Source organism: Ictidomys tridecemlineatus, chromosome 4, assembly GCF_052094955.1.
Source record: "Ictidomys tridecemlineatus isolate mIctTri1 chromosome 4, mIctTri1.hap1, whole genome shotgun sequence".
NCBI lineage: Eukaryota > Metazoa > Chordata > Mammalia > Rodentia > Sciuridae > Ictidomys > Ictidomys tridecemlineatus.
In genome coordinates, this window is record NC_135480.1 from 95,064,432 (window position 1) to 95,082,561 (window position 18,130).

The window sequence follows — 18,130 nt, forward strand, 5'->3', positions numbered from 1 at the left end:
ATGATGGAGGGTCAATGAAGAAAGTCAACGAACCTTCCTTGGTACCTTCATCCTCATGGCTAACTATCACAGCTTCAGAAAACTGCTAAATCTCTCTTTTCAGTTCTTGTGTCTTTCCAGAATTTCAGTTTCATATATCTGATTTCACCACAAAGTTCTTCCAGTACCTAATGCCAGACATGCCTAGACTGAAACTCATCACAGTTATCCTCTCACTATATTTTCTCCTCTTGACCCCCTCTACTTGTTCTCAAAAGCTGGAAGTTAATCTCGTTCTTTCTTCACTTTAAACCAGTCACCAAATCCTATAAATTTTCCTTCATAAAGTGTCTTCCACTTATCCATATTTCCTACATCACTTCATACCTAGATTTATTAAAATAATTTACTAAATGGACTTTCCATCTTCTCTGTCTCTCCCTCTTCTAATCAATTCTCTTTTAATCTCCAGATGAGGAAGGAACACACAATACACATCAGGGGCTCTTGGGTCAGAAGAAAGAAAGTGAAACTCACTATACTAATAGAGTCCTCTATGATCTACTCACCTGCCTCTCTATCTCATTTCCCAATGGAGACCCATTCATTGCTGCCGCACTGCCCATATGCATTACCATCTCCATGAATTTGCTTGTGTTTTTCCTTCACAAACTGCTCCTGCTGCCAAGAACTTTCCCTCTTCACCTATGTCTACTTTCCCTTCTAATCTCAGTTCAGTCCCACCTTTCCATGAAGCCTTCTCTCTGTTCCAACCTTTACAAGTTTGCATATTCTTTTTCCTAAATACTGGCAATAATAAAGCTTACATTAGTATTCAGTATTCCTGAAGCACTTATTCATCTGACCATCTTGATATATAATATATTTATATGTGACATAACTATAGCATATAAATAAACATTATATTAATGGTACAAATTATGTGAATATTAATTTATATATTAATATCATATGTTGTGTTAATATGATTAACATAATTTAACCATCTTAATTATCTATATATACAAATTGTACATCTCTCCAACTAGACCATAAATCCCTGGAAACTATGTTCTATAAAGATAGTAAATACACAAGATGTTTGCTCCAGCAACTTAAATTATGAAGCCCATTCTGTTAGATTGCTTCTGATTTACTTACCTAAAAGCTAAATTAGCACTCTCATACTGAAAACAAAAGCATTTAATCAATAAATATAAATAAGAAGCTAATTAAGAATCTAGTGTACTCTTACAACTGAGAGTATAAGGAAATAGAATCAAAAATATGGAATTACAAAAACTGCCGGCAGTTTATTTTAGCTTGAATGAAACAGATTCATTGATTTTCAGTTCTTCAAAGGCACCAAATTGCCTTCAATTTGGTCTTGTTTCAAAATCTCAACTCAGTTCCTAAGTATATCATCAATGTTAATAAGGTAATTTGACATTGATAATCTTTATAAAAACCAAAACATGGTTTTATATTTCCTAAGAAAAAACATGAATTTAAACACAGGTTTAAAAGGAAACTGCTAAAATCCAATAATTTCTAATCAGTCTCATTCTTCATTTCTTTCTTCCTTAACAACATCCTTCAAAAGCTTTGGAAGACAGCAAAATGTTCAGATTGTGTGTTTGCATTTGTTGAAGGGAGGGCTAGGCTGTCTCCACCTTTCGTAACTCCCAATTCCTATCACTCTGGTCTTTTATCTAGGAGTGGTAAATAAAAACCAATATAAACTTGCCAAAGCTAACGTAGAAGGTGTTTGTTTTCAATATTCTTCTTAGTTTCTTCTTAATCACCAACTCCACCTCCACTCCTTAGAGTTCCTTCCCCATCTCCTTGATCACCAAAAGCATAGAAATTAAAACAGTAAACAACTCCCCTGAAAGGTGCCTTCCTGGTGCTGTCTAAAACAAATGCAATCTTCTGTTTGGGCATTTTAAACACCACAAGCATTCTTACTTAGATTAAATCATGGGTCTCCCTGGTCTCCAGGCATGCCTAGACATGAACCATAAAGGCGACAAGATCCTTGGAGTTTCTTTAGTAACTGCAGGCCAAATCAACAGCAACCCTATGAACAAGCATTCTTTTCTTCAAACAAACCTAGGCCACACACATTTTTTGATGTACTTCACTTTTTTAATTATACTACACACAAAATAAGTACATTTTTAAAAATTTAGTACACAATGGATCTTGATGACTTTTACATAAATTTTCTTTATTGATTATCTTTGAAGAAAAGTTTCTAATTTTCAAGGCATCTAACACAACCATCACCTTGGATGACGACAATCCAGCTCAGGTAAGATTACTTAAAATGCAACTAATAATTTAAACTAAAAATAAATCAGAAAGAAACATTACATATAGTATTATGTAAAAACAACTAATAATTTGAAGAAACAGAACTGTTTCTATGACTATTCTCATGAAAGTTTTAGGTATGCATATTGTTAATGGAATGAGGGCTGTTTCATTCCTACTTTCATTTATGTGTATATTTTAAATAAGTATGAAGTGATTTGTTTAATGTGTGCTACAACATTCTGCATCTCCCAAATATGGGATGAATGAATACAAAAGTCATCTGCAAGTGATCTTTTACAATTTAATTTTATAAGTTAATTTTTACAATTAACATTTTCTACTTCACTTTGATTTCTTACTCTTCACAAAACAAAGTATGCTTTTGGCAAAAAAAAAAAGGCATCTTTAATAGTCAAAGATAATGTTATAACCTTCTCAAACTCATCCTTGGGAAGTTCTTGTTTTAATACTTTTAGTTTGGAATTTGTGTCTAATAGTCTAGATTGCCTGTCCCTATTCGTGTTACTAGTGGCATCTATGAGCCCATTTGCTGGTTTTAGGAATCGATCTACAGCTGGCTAGAAATTTCCTTTGTGGAAAATAATTAAGAATTAAGCCTTCAGGGTCAACAATGATTGCTCTATACTGCGTGCATGACAACCACATTCTAGTGGGACTACTTCCAATCGAGTTCTACCATGTGTCTAATCACAATATTTTTTTTTCCTCTCCCTACTCACTCATTAAAGGAAAAAAAGGGGGAAAACATCAAAAGGAAAAAATTATTAGTAGATACTACCCAGAAATCCTCTTAACTGTCCCCTTTCCTGACCTATCCCACGCTCAAACACATCCACACCATTAGATGTGAAACTGCAAGAACAGGAAAACAAAACTGTCACTAGACAGTTTCTCTGGCCTCTGCAGACTTCTCCCTGAATACCCAAATTTACTCTTGCTCCCAGGACCTACTCAAATCTGACCTCCTCCATGAACATTCTCATTACAGTTCTCTTGGTGCCTCCCTTTCTATTTCTATTAGTAACGTCTATCCAGTTTAGTAATTTATTGTACACTGTCTTGAATGGCAAATAATGTGTGATCACTTTGTGTCACCACCTAGCCTAAGGTGGAGGGTAAAACAAATGCTGAACATGTAACAAGTATTTAAACAAGTATGTGCTAGTAGTTCTGCCTGAGGTTGACCTTGAGGAGTACAAAGCTTAGGCTTTGATCCCAAAAGGACCACACTTTGATCTAAGGAGCTGGCTGGGTAGCTATTGACTAGAAAATGGAGCCCTCACTTCACTGTATGGCCCTCTAAGAACACAGCCCAAATCCCCAGAGTTAAGCAAGGGTGCAATGGCCACCTCAAACATAATTCTCCTGCGTGTCAGGGGACACCGAGGCCTACCTCCGCTTGGAAAACTCAAGCCTACCCTCTGAGGTACCTGGGAAGCTGTTTTCTCAGATCATAATGGGCATGAAAACTGGGTGGGCTTTGTGGAACTTTGGGGGGAACGGGGAAAGGAGAAGGAGCTCTTTGCCCTTACAGCTACACCAGGAAGGGAAACTCATCAAGAATTTGTGCTCCCACCTCCTCCATCTCCTCAGGCCCCCAGAGGGGCCGCCCACAGCCCCAACTCTCAGCCTCCTCCCCTCCCCCACGCCTCCCCACACCTCGCGCCCGCCCCGCCCCCTCGGCCCGCGGGATTCCAAGGGCGGTTGGCCCGCCACAGCCACCGCCGCGGTCACTTGGCGGCTCGGCGCTGCGGGGCGCACGGGGCTAGGAGCCGGCTCTAGGGTCTGGGCTGGGAACTGAAGAGAAGTTTTCTGATGCGGGCTAGACCCGGCGTGAGAGAAGTGGGAGACCGGCCCGGAGAAGCCAAGGGGAAGGGAAGCTGAGCAGGAAGGCCCTGGGAGGTGCGGGAGACCGCGGGGAGGGGGAACCTGGCGTTCCCGCGGGTCACCTGGGGTCGGGGGCGCGGCCCTGGGGATGCAGGACCCGTGGGCCGGGCTGTTCGCAGGCCTTACGACCCGCGGTGGGCGCTGGGGCCACCGCATTGGTGCGGGCCGGTCAACCCTGGAGGCGTCGGCGGAGGACCCCGGCTCAGGGCCTCGCGCCCAGTCCCTGTCAGGTGTCGGCTCAGGTGCAGTGGGGGGTGGCGGGGGCCCGGTCCCCGCGGGCGGCCAGCCGGCTCGGGAACTCCACATCGGCACTGCGGACCATCCGGGAGCTGCAGCGGCGGGCGCCCGGTGCTCGGTTTGTAGGCAGTGTAATTAGCTGATTGTACTATGGTGCTTACAATCACTAACTCCACTGCCATCAAAACAAGGCACAGCATCACCCGCTGCCCCGCGGAGTCTGGAGAGGAGTCAGCAGCGCTTGGAAGTGCGATGCGTCAGCGTTTGTCCGGGAGCAAGTTGCCAAAGTGCGAGTAAACCCACAGAACCGGCTGGCTGCTCTCCAGATAGTTAAATCGTTAGCTATCTCTAGGGAGTCCAACCAGGATGGTACGGTCTCGTGCAAGGAAGAAATGCGCGGAGTTTAAAGGCTTTCAGAAAAGACATTTAAACTGTTTGGAGAACCCCTCCCCCATGTAACAGTTACGGCTGTATGCTAGGGTTCATTACTATTTTCCATTAGTAACGTATTCAGCAAGCCAGCAACTAAGTGAACTCCAATGTAACCAATGATTTGCCTATCACAACAAATGGAGGCACCAACTTAAGACTGAAGTTATTTCTCTGTGAGTCTAGTTACTAGGCAGTGTAGTTAGCTGATTGCTAATAGTACCAATCACTAACCACACGGCCAGGTAAAAAGATTGGGATTCATCCAAATGAGCTGCCTGTGCATCATCAATGTGTTTGGAGGAGAGGTCTGTTGGAATGGCTGATGTTATCCATTGCCTACTTACCGGTTGCTCAACCAAGAAAAATAGCATTTAGTTGCTAAATATACAATATATGTAATAATGTATGTATGTGTATTTCTTAATATTCCTTCAGGCTCTTAACCAAAATTATTTTACATGTTTTTCTTTTTCTTTAACTGGTTGATCTGTTATTGACTTGTGGCTATCGATCTTTGACCTATGAGACTATATTGTTAGCAATATTTTGAAAAAATAAAGTGCCTTAAAGATATAAATTGTGGATAATAATCATTTGTCCATTTCCTTTCCTCAGTTGGCTTTATGATGTCCATCTCAGTTCCTGCCATAATAATCACAATTTTTTTACTGCTGAAATGGTTAAATTGTTCCTAGATTAACAAAAATTCCCCGGGAAAGTTATTCGCAGTTGTTGATACTTTCATAAGGATATATTAACAAAAAAATTCATTATATTTCATGAAAGAACTAGGCCCACTCATTAGATATATCCCTTTTTTAAGTAATCATTTACCTATCTGTCCAGTCCAGGCCTCTAGCTAAAATACTAGCTACTAGCTATCCTATTGAATTTTCCAACGCAGGTCTCAGAACTTCTGCAGTAGCAGGTGCTAAACCTCTGCAGTCTGGTCTGGGAGGGGAGATTGGGGAGATGGAATCAAATAATTTAAAGTTTATAAAGATATCTTTTGGTAGGGAGGGGGAGAAGGGTGGAAGGCTGCCCGAAGCTATATATAAAAGGCTAAAGTGCTCCCCCACTGACTCTGACAGGACGCATCCAAAAGTTGTGACTCGCATCTAGACTCCAAGGCTCGGCGGTCCCAAAGCCTGTGATCACCATAGAATTGGGCTTCAAATGGGCCAGGAGCTCGCGCTGGACCCCAACACCTAGGGAAGAAACAGAGCTTCCGCCGGCGGCTGGTACCAACTTGCCGAGTCCGGAGGGAGGGGTGAGGGAGCTTGGAGAAGCGTCCTGCGTTGCCATGGAAACAGGGCCCTGCAGCAACTCTAGTAACGGGAAGGAGTCTCACGAAATTTGTTCTCCGGGATTACTGGTGTTCGCTGGCTGCTCGGAACAGGATGCCAATTTAGCTAAACAGTTTTGGCTCGGGGCGTCCATGTATCCCACTAACGAATCTCAGCTGGTGCTGAGCAGAGGCAGCAGTCAGCGTCTGCCGGTGGCGCGGCCCACTAAGAATTCTGTGGCTGGTGAGTAAAGTAGCCGCCCCTCAGAGGTAATTCCTCCAGTACCACAACTTACCTAGAAGACACTAGATCCCCTTCCAGGAGAAACTTCCCAACCTAATGCTAAAATAAAAATCATTTCAGTCTGAAAGGTACAAAACGAGTAAAAGGCATATACATATAACACACGTATAAGTAGTTCGTGAACTTTGCCAGAGATCCTTCCACCCTAAAAGGATCGCTGGTATCATTATTACATCTAAAAATACATGTTAAATGCCCCTTAAATTATGGCATCTGTTTGACAAGCAATATGGAACAATCTGAGGAAATAGTATATGTTGGCTAAAAGGATTTTAAGGATACTAGTTTAAGGTGAAAGCAAAGTCAACTTTAGTATCAAGTTCACTAACCAGTAAGCCTTACATGAGGCCTAGGATGTGAAAATTGTTATTATGCAGTTTTTAAGGGGATAGAAAATTCAGACACCTTTTACGTTGTGGTTTTTTCCAATGATTTCTTTACTTTTTATATTTTTTAGAGAAAAGTCACCTCCAACATATTCCCTTTGAGAATAAGAGTAAGTACCAACTTTAATGCCTTTCAACATCTGGAATGCCTAGGTTCTTCAGAAAAATGGGTAATAAGTACAAAGGTACAATTTTACATATTAGCATAACTTTCTGAATTGCATACCTAAGACCCTGCATCAGAGACCATACTATTTCTAATACCTAAATTTCTATAACAGGTTGAATAGAAATGTAGAACCTGAATATCTTCTACAGACTCTTTCTTGCCCTGACTCAGGCTTACTCATCATCTAAACAGATTAGAGGTTCCCTGCAGCAATAGCTAATTAATCCAGTCTCCAGTTACTTATGAATCTGGTCATACAGTATTAACACATATATCTGTGTGTAGTTTTCTACTCTTTTAACCTTTATCCAGTTTTATATCAATTTGTTATTATAAAATCATGATAAAATTTTTCAGATTGAATTTGACTTTATTTCCTCTAGAGGATACAGATTTTATTGCTAACACCCTAAGAATTCAGGAATCTGAGGAGAAAATGAAGTATCTACAAAAGGTAAGCCAGTATTTCATGTCATCTGATTCCTTTAAATTTCTAAGTACTCCTGATTATTTTATCATTTTTACTTATTTTTTGGTGCTGGTGATATTCTTTTTAAACATGAATATAAAATTTGCTACTTCTGGTGTGTCAGTTTAGAAAAGCTTTATTAGAATTTTAATTGAAAATTAAGAATTCTATTAAATTTTGGCTATTATGAGTCTCTGCAAAAGCCCAAGGATATACAGGAATAACAGAATCAGAGAAAAATGAAGAAAGATAGATTCACAGTTTTCAATAAAGCCGCAAACCATATACAATGTTCTAAGTATAGAAATACTGTTAAGAACAGGAAAAATCAAACAATTAACTCTTTTAATAGGTCACAATCAAATGATCATAGGAATGAGTCTGTCACCTAGACCTGTTTTGACTAAAGCCTGGAATTAAACACATTGGTGTAGTCAAATCAACTGAGCATGTCTCTTTTTGGCAACATTTCTTCTTTGCTTTTCATGATACGGGCAGAGCCTTTAACCCAGCAACTAATGCAGTGATTTATAGCAACATTTTTGTTTGGTTCATGGGTAAACTCTATTCCTGTAATAGTTCCTGAACTATGAAAGCAAAGATGGAAGATTTGTTTTGGCCTAATGTCTTTAATCACTGGATATATTGGCAAACTCTGAAGGCTGTATCGGGAATTCTACATAAATTACAAAACAATGCATTTCGGTTTGCTGATCACAATTCACTCTGTGGACTCCTGGTAATTCTTTCAAACAAATTACGTGATCACCAATAATTAGTCAGCATTTTCTTCTCTTCTTCAAATACTATACTAGATGCTGGAATGCAAAGATAAGGGATCAAGAACCCTTCCCAAAGTCACTTAGTTTTGAAGGATGTAGAGTTTGTCAATAGATTTATACTGCAATCCTCAAGGATGCACTAATTATCTTCTTAAAATCCAAACGTGAGTGTGCTACTTTTCTAGATACATTTCTGCACCTCCCCTATATGGCTTTCCATTAGCTCAGTATGTTCTAGTCCCTTTCCAACCTGACCATCATGTACTTCTGTCTCTTTCCCTCTTCCCATATGCCCCCTAAACACACTCCATATAGTTTGTTCTCAACTATTTAGTCCAAAGCATGCTGTTTGGCCCACCCATATGCTGCTGAAATGATCAGTAAGTAAAATATATTTTTGCTATGCTTCAATATGTGCAGTATATGCCAAATTATACATTAAGCTAAGGGGTCCTGCAATGCAACATAGAAAATTATTCTATTTGCTGAAAGTAGAAGATAATGGGTCTAACAAAACATTAAGACAGCAGGAAAGAAAGCTTATAACTAAACTGTATATTTTCTAAGTATATAGAAAAAGTAATAATATATAATATGGCAGAATATGCTAGTTTAGGATACAATATGGTTCAGTATGCTGTATTAATCAGTGTTCCATTACTATAACCAAATTCCTGAGATAGTCAAGTTCAAAAGAGGAAATATTTATTCTGGCTCACAGTTTGGGAGGTTTCAGTTCATGGTTGGTTGGCTCCATTGCTTTTGGCCTGTGGCAAGGCAGTATATCCTTCCTCCCCTAAGCAGGAGTGCTTAGAGGAGGAAGCTGATTACCTCTTAGCTGAGTGAAAAACAGAGAAGAAGAGACTGGGCTCCCACAGTCCCCTTCAAGGACATGTCCCAAATGACCTAAAACCTCATACGAGGTCCCACCTCTCAAAGTTTCCACCATGTGCCAGGCATGGTGGTGCACACCTGTACTCCCAGTGGCTTAGGAGGCTGAGGCAGAAGGATCACAAGTTCAAAGCCAGCCTCCGCATCTTAGCAAGGCCCTGAACAATTTAGCAAAAACCTGTCTCAAAATAAAAAATAAAAAGGGCTGGGAGATGTGACTCAGTGGTTAAACACCCTTGGGTTCAATCCCTGGTGCCCCCCCAAAAACAGTTTCCACCACATTCCAACAGTACCATGGGCTAGGGACCAAGCCTTTAGCCCATGATTCCTAAGGGCATATTCCAGATCAAAATTATTGCAAACACCATGATGCAAAAGGAATCCTGCAATAACCAAATGTTTTTATAGATATGTGATGTGATATTAATAAAACCCAACTTGTTGTGTGTATATTTTGTGCTAAACACTAAGCTAAGCAGTTTATGTGTATCACTTCATATGCTTATTAAAATTGCCCCTCATGATTATTACCATTTGACCAAACAAAGCTTGAGTGGTTTTCCAGAATTCCTATAACTAGAAAATGGCAGAGCCTGGATTCAAAGCCCAGGATCCTAACTTTAAAGCCTTTGAAATAGACTCACTGTTTTGTAATGATTGTTAACCATGGCATTATTCAGGTATGTTGCCAAAAATTCTAAAATCAAAACTATGATATAAATACACCAAGTGTGAGAAACACCACTCTAGCATGTGGGACTGTAAACTGTTTCTTCAACCTTCAGGTGAGTTGCACCTCTGTGTCTCTGCCTAAAATGCTTTTCCCCACTTACCTCTAAGGCTTAGCTCTAGTGCCAGCTTCTGAAAGGCCTTCCCAGAGGTTACCCAAAGACCAACTGAACCGCTCCCTTCTCTGTGCTCCCATGGCAGGTCACAGATCCTCTCTTAGTACTTTTTACAGTTTCTGATCTGTATCCTAGATAATTGTGTGTGTTTCTGTTTCCTCGTAGATACAGGCACCATAATGTAGTGAACTTTAGAGATAACAAGGTGGTTTTAAGGTCTAACTCTGCCATTTACTATTTGCATGACTTTGAGCAATCTATCCCCCTTATGATGCTCAGCTTCCTCAAATATAAAAGGAGAAATGATAAGAAATATCCACTTCGTAGAGTTAATGTAAGATATATAAAACACCTGGCCATAGTTTGTCCTCAACAAATGCCCTCTACGAAAACAGAGATCATGTCTTATTTGCTAAATCCAGTGCCTTTCTGATTATTGGAACTCAAAAGAATAATTGTTGATTAAATAAGTGAATTCATAATTTCAACTAATTAATGTTCTATATGCTCTCTCTCTCTCTCTCTCTCTCTCTCTCTCTCTCTCTCTCTCTCTCTGTGTGTGTGTGTGTGTGTGTGTGTGTGTGTGTATGAGAGAGAGAGAGAGAGAGATTGAACCCAGAGCCTCATGCACTCATGCACTTGAGGCACATACTCTATACCACTGAGCTACAACGAGGTCCTGTTTTATTTCAATTTTGTTTAGCCTTTTCAACATAGATTTATCTAACAAGTTTTCCTATGTTATCTAGGAATGCTACCAAAATCTAATGTATTAGCACATCTCCCCTCTTCTCAATTTTGCTTTTAACTTGTGGACCTGAATATGATGGGAGGAAATGTGATTCCCTTAATAATTCAAACAGTCTAGTTTTTGGTGCCACTATTTTTCTAAGTTGTATAGTCTCTCTACATTGGTGCCACCACCATCTTATAGTTTTTAGCCTGATGATATAAAAATAGGGGGACTAGGAAGGTATCTTTTTAACTAATGAACCATTTACAATGATCTATTTAAGAGAATCTTCTCTCTTAAATATGTATTCATCCACTTTCTCCTTAAAATTCATGAAAATCTATAAATTATTTTCCATCTCTCCTGAAAGTACATTTATAGCCCTCTTTCCCCAACAGATATTAATTTTTTAGTTGTTAAAGTTTTTTAACTTTAATGTTATTCTCCATTTTAGAATATTATCCATGTATACATTATAAATGCCTTTGGTTAGTGAACAAAATGCTATTAATCACAACTACTATTTCTATGATGGATATACATGGCAAGAAATCAAAAACAATTGAGTCTGTCAAGATTAAATGCCTTACTCTGTCCATAAAGGAAACCTTAAAGCACTATACTAGACCATTATTCTTCCTTTGAGAGTTCTAAAGTAGTCTGAAAACATTACAATAAATGAATAGTCAGCTAATTCTTTGGAATCATAAAACTAATTTGCTTTTCAGTTTTGCCACCTTTAAGAAAGCTCTTTAGCTGATTATCTCTTTATGAAAAGAATTATAAATAATTCATTTTCTGGGAGAAGGAAAAAGAGGTCAGAGAGTTTTTAAGGCACATTAAATATTGTATATGTAATATTTGGAAATGTCCACGTCGAATCAAAATTTTTACTTGAGTGAAGAGAAAACAAAGGGTTTTTTTTTTTAGGGGAGGGGGCAGGTACCAAGGATTGAACTCAGAAGCACTCAACCACTGAGTCACATCCCTAGCCCTATTTTGTATTTTATTTAGAGATCGGGTCTCACTGAGTTGCTCAGCAACTTGTGTTTGCTGAGGCTGGCTTTGAACTCATGATTCTCCTGTCTCAACCTCGAAAGCTACTGCAGAATAGCATCTCAGATAGGCTCTTTATTGGGAATGGGTTTTTAGTCTATTCCATTATACATCCTATACAACCAATATTGACCATATAATAAGCCTTCCTCAAAGTTTGCTGTATGAAACTTCTTGAACCAGAAACAAGTCATGTCATGTTGACATTCTTAGAAGTTTCGTAAATGTATATTTTTAGATACTGAGGCATGAAAGTAGAAAACTTTTTTTAAATACGACTGGAGACTGAACCCAGGGACACCGTATCACTGAGCCATATCCCTAGCCCTTTTTTATTTTTTATTTTGAGGCAGGGTCTGTCTATGTTGCTGAGGCTGGCCTCGAACTTGCAATCCTCCTACCTTAGCCCCTGGAGTAACTGGGACTACAGGTTTGTGTCACTAAACCCAGCTGGAAAACTTTTTAACATTATTATTCATTATCATTATGTCAGCTTCTGAGAGCCAAAGCAAAAAATTTATGGAATTTCTTAATGTCATTGCCAAGACGGGAAGAAAATCCTCCTATGCATCAAAATAATAGATCAAAATAATTAGCTTCCTAGACAAATCTAAATTTCCCCTGTAACAGCATTACCTGACATTTTTGCTATGCTGCCCTAACATTGTATTTACAAAATTCCTTTTCCCCCATAAAGAGAATACCAACATAAAGTGCCAAATTCCTCCTTCAGCAAAAAAAAAAAAAAAGATACAATTTGGTCACCTAAATTCTTGGTGTTCCTATTTCATTAAGGCATTTGACTGCAAGAATCATAAAAAGATACTGTGCATTTATGTATCAAGGAAATAATAAAATATTACATAAATGTGTTTTGCTCTTTTACATCATCTATAATACTTCATTTTTTTAAACTATTCAAACTTGGGGGATATTTTCAGGTTACAGATAACATTTCTCCCTACTTTTCTTTAGTAACATTTACAATCCATGAAAACATAGTTGGGGTAAGAATGAGATTTGGGATCAAAAAACTGAATTTATTTGCCCTAAACAGACCCAGTCCCACACTTATTTAGGGCCATTCCCCAAATATATCTCTTCCCTTTTTTTTTTTTCCCAAAGATTTGTATACTTTGTCTTCCAAAGACTTCATCTTAAAAACAAAATAAAAATAGTTCAAACCCTAAAGTAATATTGAAAAAGGACCCACATTAATTATCTGCTTATAAAATATAACCAAATGAAACTATTGATATAAAAATGAAACTAAAAAGGGACTATGTATTTTTTAAATAAATTCAAAACTATCGATTTGATTCCAGTTATAAGAAGCCTTGTTCTTCAAATTAGTAAACACTTATCAGCAATAGGACAAATCAAATAGAATTTATTGAAGAAGTAGAATTATTCTTTGGACCAGGAGACTCAAATTAATATGATACATCTGAAATTAAAACCATAATCTACCTTTATCCTTTGCCTATAATGAAAGCAAGAAAAAAAGATCCTTGGACAAGTTGTATTATAGGCAGAGATGACTTATGTATCATACTTACTTCATCACTTTTTCATTTTCTGTGGTCATGTATTTTAGTCACATGAAATATGGTCAGAAACACCCTCAGAAGCTGAAGTGATACAGGCATTTATGTATTATCTCTTGAGATTTTATAGTTCCCAAGTCACCATGTTGATAACATTATACAACCTCATTGTTCATAGATCCCATATTTACAAATTTGCCTACTAGGTATGAATGCTGTTTTTGTGCTCATTTGTGGACATGTACTAAGTGGTTGAAAAGTTTTGAGCTGCCTAACACATGTCCCTAGCTGACTCAAACAATGCTATACTCTGCCTTCATGTTTCAACTCATACTGTAAACAAGTGTCTTTTTTTGTAACTAGTCCCTTGGTGGAGGCTTGTCTTGGTGTTCAAAATGGCCTCCAAGTGCTGAAGTGCTACTTAGTGTTCCTAAGTGAAAGAAGGATCGTCGTGATGTGCCTTAATGGAGAAAATGTATGCATCAGACAAGCTTTGTTCAGGCATGAGTTATAGTGATGTTGGTCATGAGTTCAATGTTGATAAGTCAACAGTATATTTTAAAACAGAAACACACATAAAACAGGGGTATGTGCTATTTCAATGTTGAAATGTGACTACTGGCTGACAGGAATCTAAAGCAGTGGTTTAGTATTCACTAATTCAATGTTTGTGGAGACTTTCTATAACTATTGCAAATAACAAAAATCAACTGTCCTAAAATTGGTCAAACAACAATTTACTATGCAGAGGCTTTCAACATCTGTCTCCTGCCATACCTCCCCAGCCTCATCTACCACAATTCCTCTATATTTGCAATTTTTACTATGGCCAATTTGAACTATGTGTAGTTCCAAGAACCCACCAAGGTGTTTCATAACTCTGTGATATCAAAACTACACTTTCTTCTACCTAGAAATGCCTTTCTCCCATTTCTTCCATTAGATATTACTTACTTGTACTGCAAAACAGTTCAATGGTCTCATTAAAGCCTTCACATATTCCCTACTGTGATATAAATACCCTTCTCTTTGTTTCCCTAGGACCTTGTGCATCTCCTGTCATCATCCCTGAAATATACTAGAGTCGGGTAGTCAATGAATTTTTCTTGCAGGTTCTACATTCCTTATGGAGAAGGACCATGGCTTTTTTAACTTTATAATTACAGGACCTGACAAATTGTAGGTGATCTCCTAACTCACCAAAGAAATTTTCAGGAACAAATGGCTGTAACTTTTCTGGACCAGGATTCTGCATGATAGCCCATTCTCTGAGCTTCAGATCATATGAGGTATTCATTCAATAGGCAAACAAAGCAGAACAGGACTGACCAAAACCCAGAGGACACAGGTACTCAACATACGTGTGATCAGTTGTGCAAAAAGAATATTGGAGCAATAGACAAGAGTGGAAATATACTGTAGTCTGTAGGGTACAGAAAAAAAAAGCCACCATAGATGACACTGTATGAGCTCAAAGAAGAAAGAGATCACAGAGAAAGGTAACAGAAGTTTAAGGGCATGCTGCCAAGATTTAATAGCATGAAGAGAAATCTTACCATGAGAACTGAAATATGGAGTCAGGAATAGAAAATAAGACAGGACCTTTGTCCAAGAATATATGGAATTCTAAACAGGAATTGGACATGGAATCAAGACAATATTCTATATTCTGGATTATTGATATGAAGAAGAAGCATAATCAGAAAGAAAGAAAGCAAAGTCCTAGAAGCACATGCCCTTCTTCTAAACTCCAAGCACATTGCTGAACATCTGTGTCATTCCTTACTGCCATACACAAAAAAAGTAGTTTATGAGATTTAAAACAAAAATTGACTGTTTTTTTTTTGGCCAAGCTAGAAAATATGTTTTCAAAAATAAATTCAAATTGACTCTATTGTTGACATAAACTCTATTTAGTAACTTTGAGGAAAGGTGCATATTTTCATGGTTATTCAACAATTTATTAGAAAAAAAACTTTGAAATTACTTAGTCAAAACCTTGAACATTTTATTATAAAGGATGAATTTTGAACCAAAAACACAAAGAACAAAAATAGTTCTTAACTGTAGCTATAATGTTTTATATATTATCTTTGAATCTGTGAGTTTCTGATCATAAAAGTTCTCAGCAAATAAGTGTTGGTGTGAGTATAAACATTAGTCTGCATATGTTGAATTGGACATTGTCTAGGTTTTACTCCAGATATTTGGTGACCCTTCAGTGACATGCAGGGCCAAGCTGAACCTTATAGGATGTTGGCCAGAACCAACTAAAAATTGTAGGTTTAACAAGATATAAGCAAGTTAGAGATCAAAACCAAGCATACAATTTCAACCTCAAGCAAGAAAAGCCAAGCAAAGTCATACACAGTAAGGTGACTCATGGGACCAAAGTTAAGAGAATCTGATTAAGAATAATTGTGTAAGATTCATTCAACAGATATTTCCAGAGCACTTCTATGTGGCTAGCATTGTTCTAGGCACTGAAATACGGTAATGAACAACAACAAAAAGCACATTTTAAAGATACAAACTTTAGGGCTGAGGTATATGTATATGCAGCCCAGTAATCAAGCCCTTGCCTTGCAATCACAAGGCCTTGGGTTAGATTTGCAGCATTTCCGTGAGAGAGAGAGAATTTGCCCTTCTATGAAACAAAGTCTAATTATGGAGAGAAATACTTACAAAAGAGTTACGCATGATGTTAACAGAACATTTAATAAAGTGGTATTGATATATTCCATTGAATCGGGAGATTTTCACAAAGCTTAACTAGCTGAAATTTGAAGGAAAAGTAGATATAAACTGGGACAAAAGGAAGAGATGGAGGGAATGTTGAGAGGGTGTTCCAGGCAGCGTAAGTGCAGAACATCTGTGCTAGGAAAGGCATGGAAAACCTCAGAAGCTGGAATGGTCAATATGGAAATTCAAGAGGAAGGTTAAGCTATAGTAAGAATGATAAGATGCCACTAAAAGATTTTTATAGCATGAATGATAGTACCACATTCACTTGGAAAAGATCAAAGACTTTTACATGAAGAACATACTAAAGTGGCCAGAACAGAAGTGAGGAAGTTGGACCAGAGGCCATTACAGTTATCCACTTGGAAGGTGATCATCGCTTGAATTAGGATGGTGACCATGGGGTTGGAAAAAGTAGATTTGAGAGATATTTAGGAAGTAATATAGTAAGGATTTGGATTAATTAATGTATATGGAAGATGAGGCATAACAAAGTATCAAAAGTAACTCATAGTTTTCTGGCTTGCAATAGAGGATGTTTGGTGCCCACTGTCTGAAACAAGGAGCATTTGACAAAGGTCAAGTGCATTGGTTTTGATGGGGAGAGGAATTAAAAGTTTAGTTTAGATTTACAGAATTTGAGGTGCTTTGGGGATTAGCAAGTGGAGCTATCAAATAGGCCTAGGAATATCTGAGCTAGAAAATCAGGGATATATGGGCCAAAGAGGAAGTTTGAGGGATATTTGTGCAGGGAATCCTCTACCCAGTTCTCCTCAAGTCCCTGTGGGAAGGACAGGAAAGGCATATCTGAAAGATGAGGTCAGTCCATTTACCCACTCATCGTGTCTGTGTAACTACCAAAATGATGAATATCTTAGTTTCAGCAGTTTTCTTTGCTAAGGACAAGCTTTGATAATTATTGCAGACTAAATGGTCAATAGCATATAAAACAGTCATGTAGTGAAAGGTATCCTTAATATATGTGTGCTTTATCAAATTTAAAAATATAATGTTCACTTCATGCTTTTATGTGTGTGTGTGTGTGTGTGTATGTGTGTGTGTGTGTGTGTATGTGTGTGTGGTTCTAGGCATATTGAACCCAGGGGCACTCTGCCACTGAGCTCCATCCCCAGCCTTTTGTATTTTTTAAGACAGGATCTCACTAAGTTGCCTCAAACTTGTAATCCTGCACCTCAGCCTCCTTGGTAGCTGGGATTACAGGTGTATGCCACTGTGCCCAGCTCATATTTTTCTTAAAATTAAAATTCAAATCTCATTGCTCTTCTTATAAAAATATACCTTTGAAAAGTTTTTTGTAATCACTTGTGTATTTGCCATGCATAAATTTGTGTGTGTGTGTGTGAATGTTTTAAAACAAGAACTATATTTTTCAGGCAATTATTTCTGGGTTTCTATTAAAATACATAAAACTAAGAATATTTATCTAACAGAACCAATAACAGAAAAATTCATACTTTTTTGAAATCTATATTTAAGAAAATTTGTATTGATTGCCTTTCATGTAGTAACTAATATGTTTTTCTCATTTTAATAAGTTGTTATTTTTCAAATGAAAATTATATGTATGTCAGAGCTGGGAAGAGAGCCAGGATCAAGCAATTTCCAGGAGGTACAAGAAGGTGCTTTCATCTGCATCTTTTTCCTGCAAGTCAGCATTCTCCCTCCCTCTGATTAATAATCCTCTATCATCTTCCATCCACTCCATAGATTACTGCAGTTAGGTCTACTTTCTAAAATCAGATCAGCACTGAAAAAAGCCATTTCACTGATTATTCAGCCTGTCTTTTAAAATGCATAGTAGATCATTTGAGATCCAAGAGTTCTGTATCTTATTACTATAGTAGATATAAATATAGTAGATAAATAAGAACTGAAATTTCCTAGTGGCTCTGGGGACAGTTAACTCTCTCAGCACTGAAAAAAACCCTTTTCACTGATTATTCAGCCTATCTTTTAAAATGAATAGTAGATCATTTGAGATCCAATAGCTCTGTGTCTTATTACTATAGTAGATATAAATATAGT

The 18,130-nt window shown here is 37.9% G+C and overlaps 1 protein-coding gene across 1 annotated transcript in view; it reads left to right on the top strand.

The window, feature by feature from the left end:
- The first annotated feature begins 1,962 nt into the window (after nt 1-1,962).
- Nucleotides 1,963-18,130, top strand: part of Hoatz (HOATZ cilia and flagella associated protein) — a 33,460-nt gene continuing 17,292 nt past the window's right edge. Inside the window, exons 1-4 of the mRNA XM_040285180.2 lie at nt 1,963-2,293; nt 5,967-6,404; nt 6,922-6,960; nt 7,403-7,473. Of these exons, the coding sequence (XP_040141114.2) occupies nt 6,179-6,404; nt 6,922-6,960; nt 7,403-7,473 (336 nt within the window). The 5' untranslated portion in view covers nt 1,963-2,293; nt 5,967-6,178. The remainder of the gene's footprint in view (nt 2,294-5,966; nt 6,405-6,921; nt 6,961-7,402; nt 7,474-18,130) is intronic.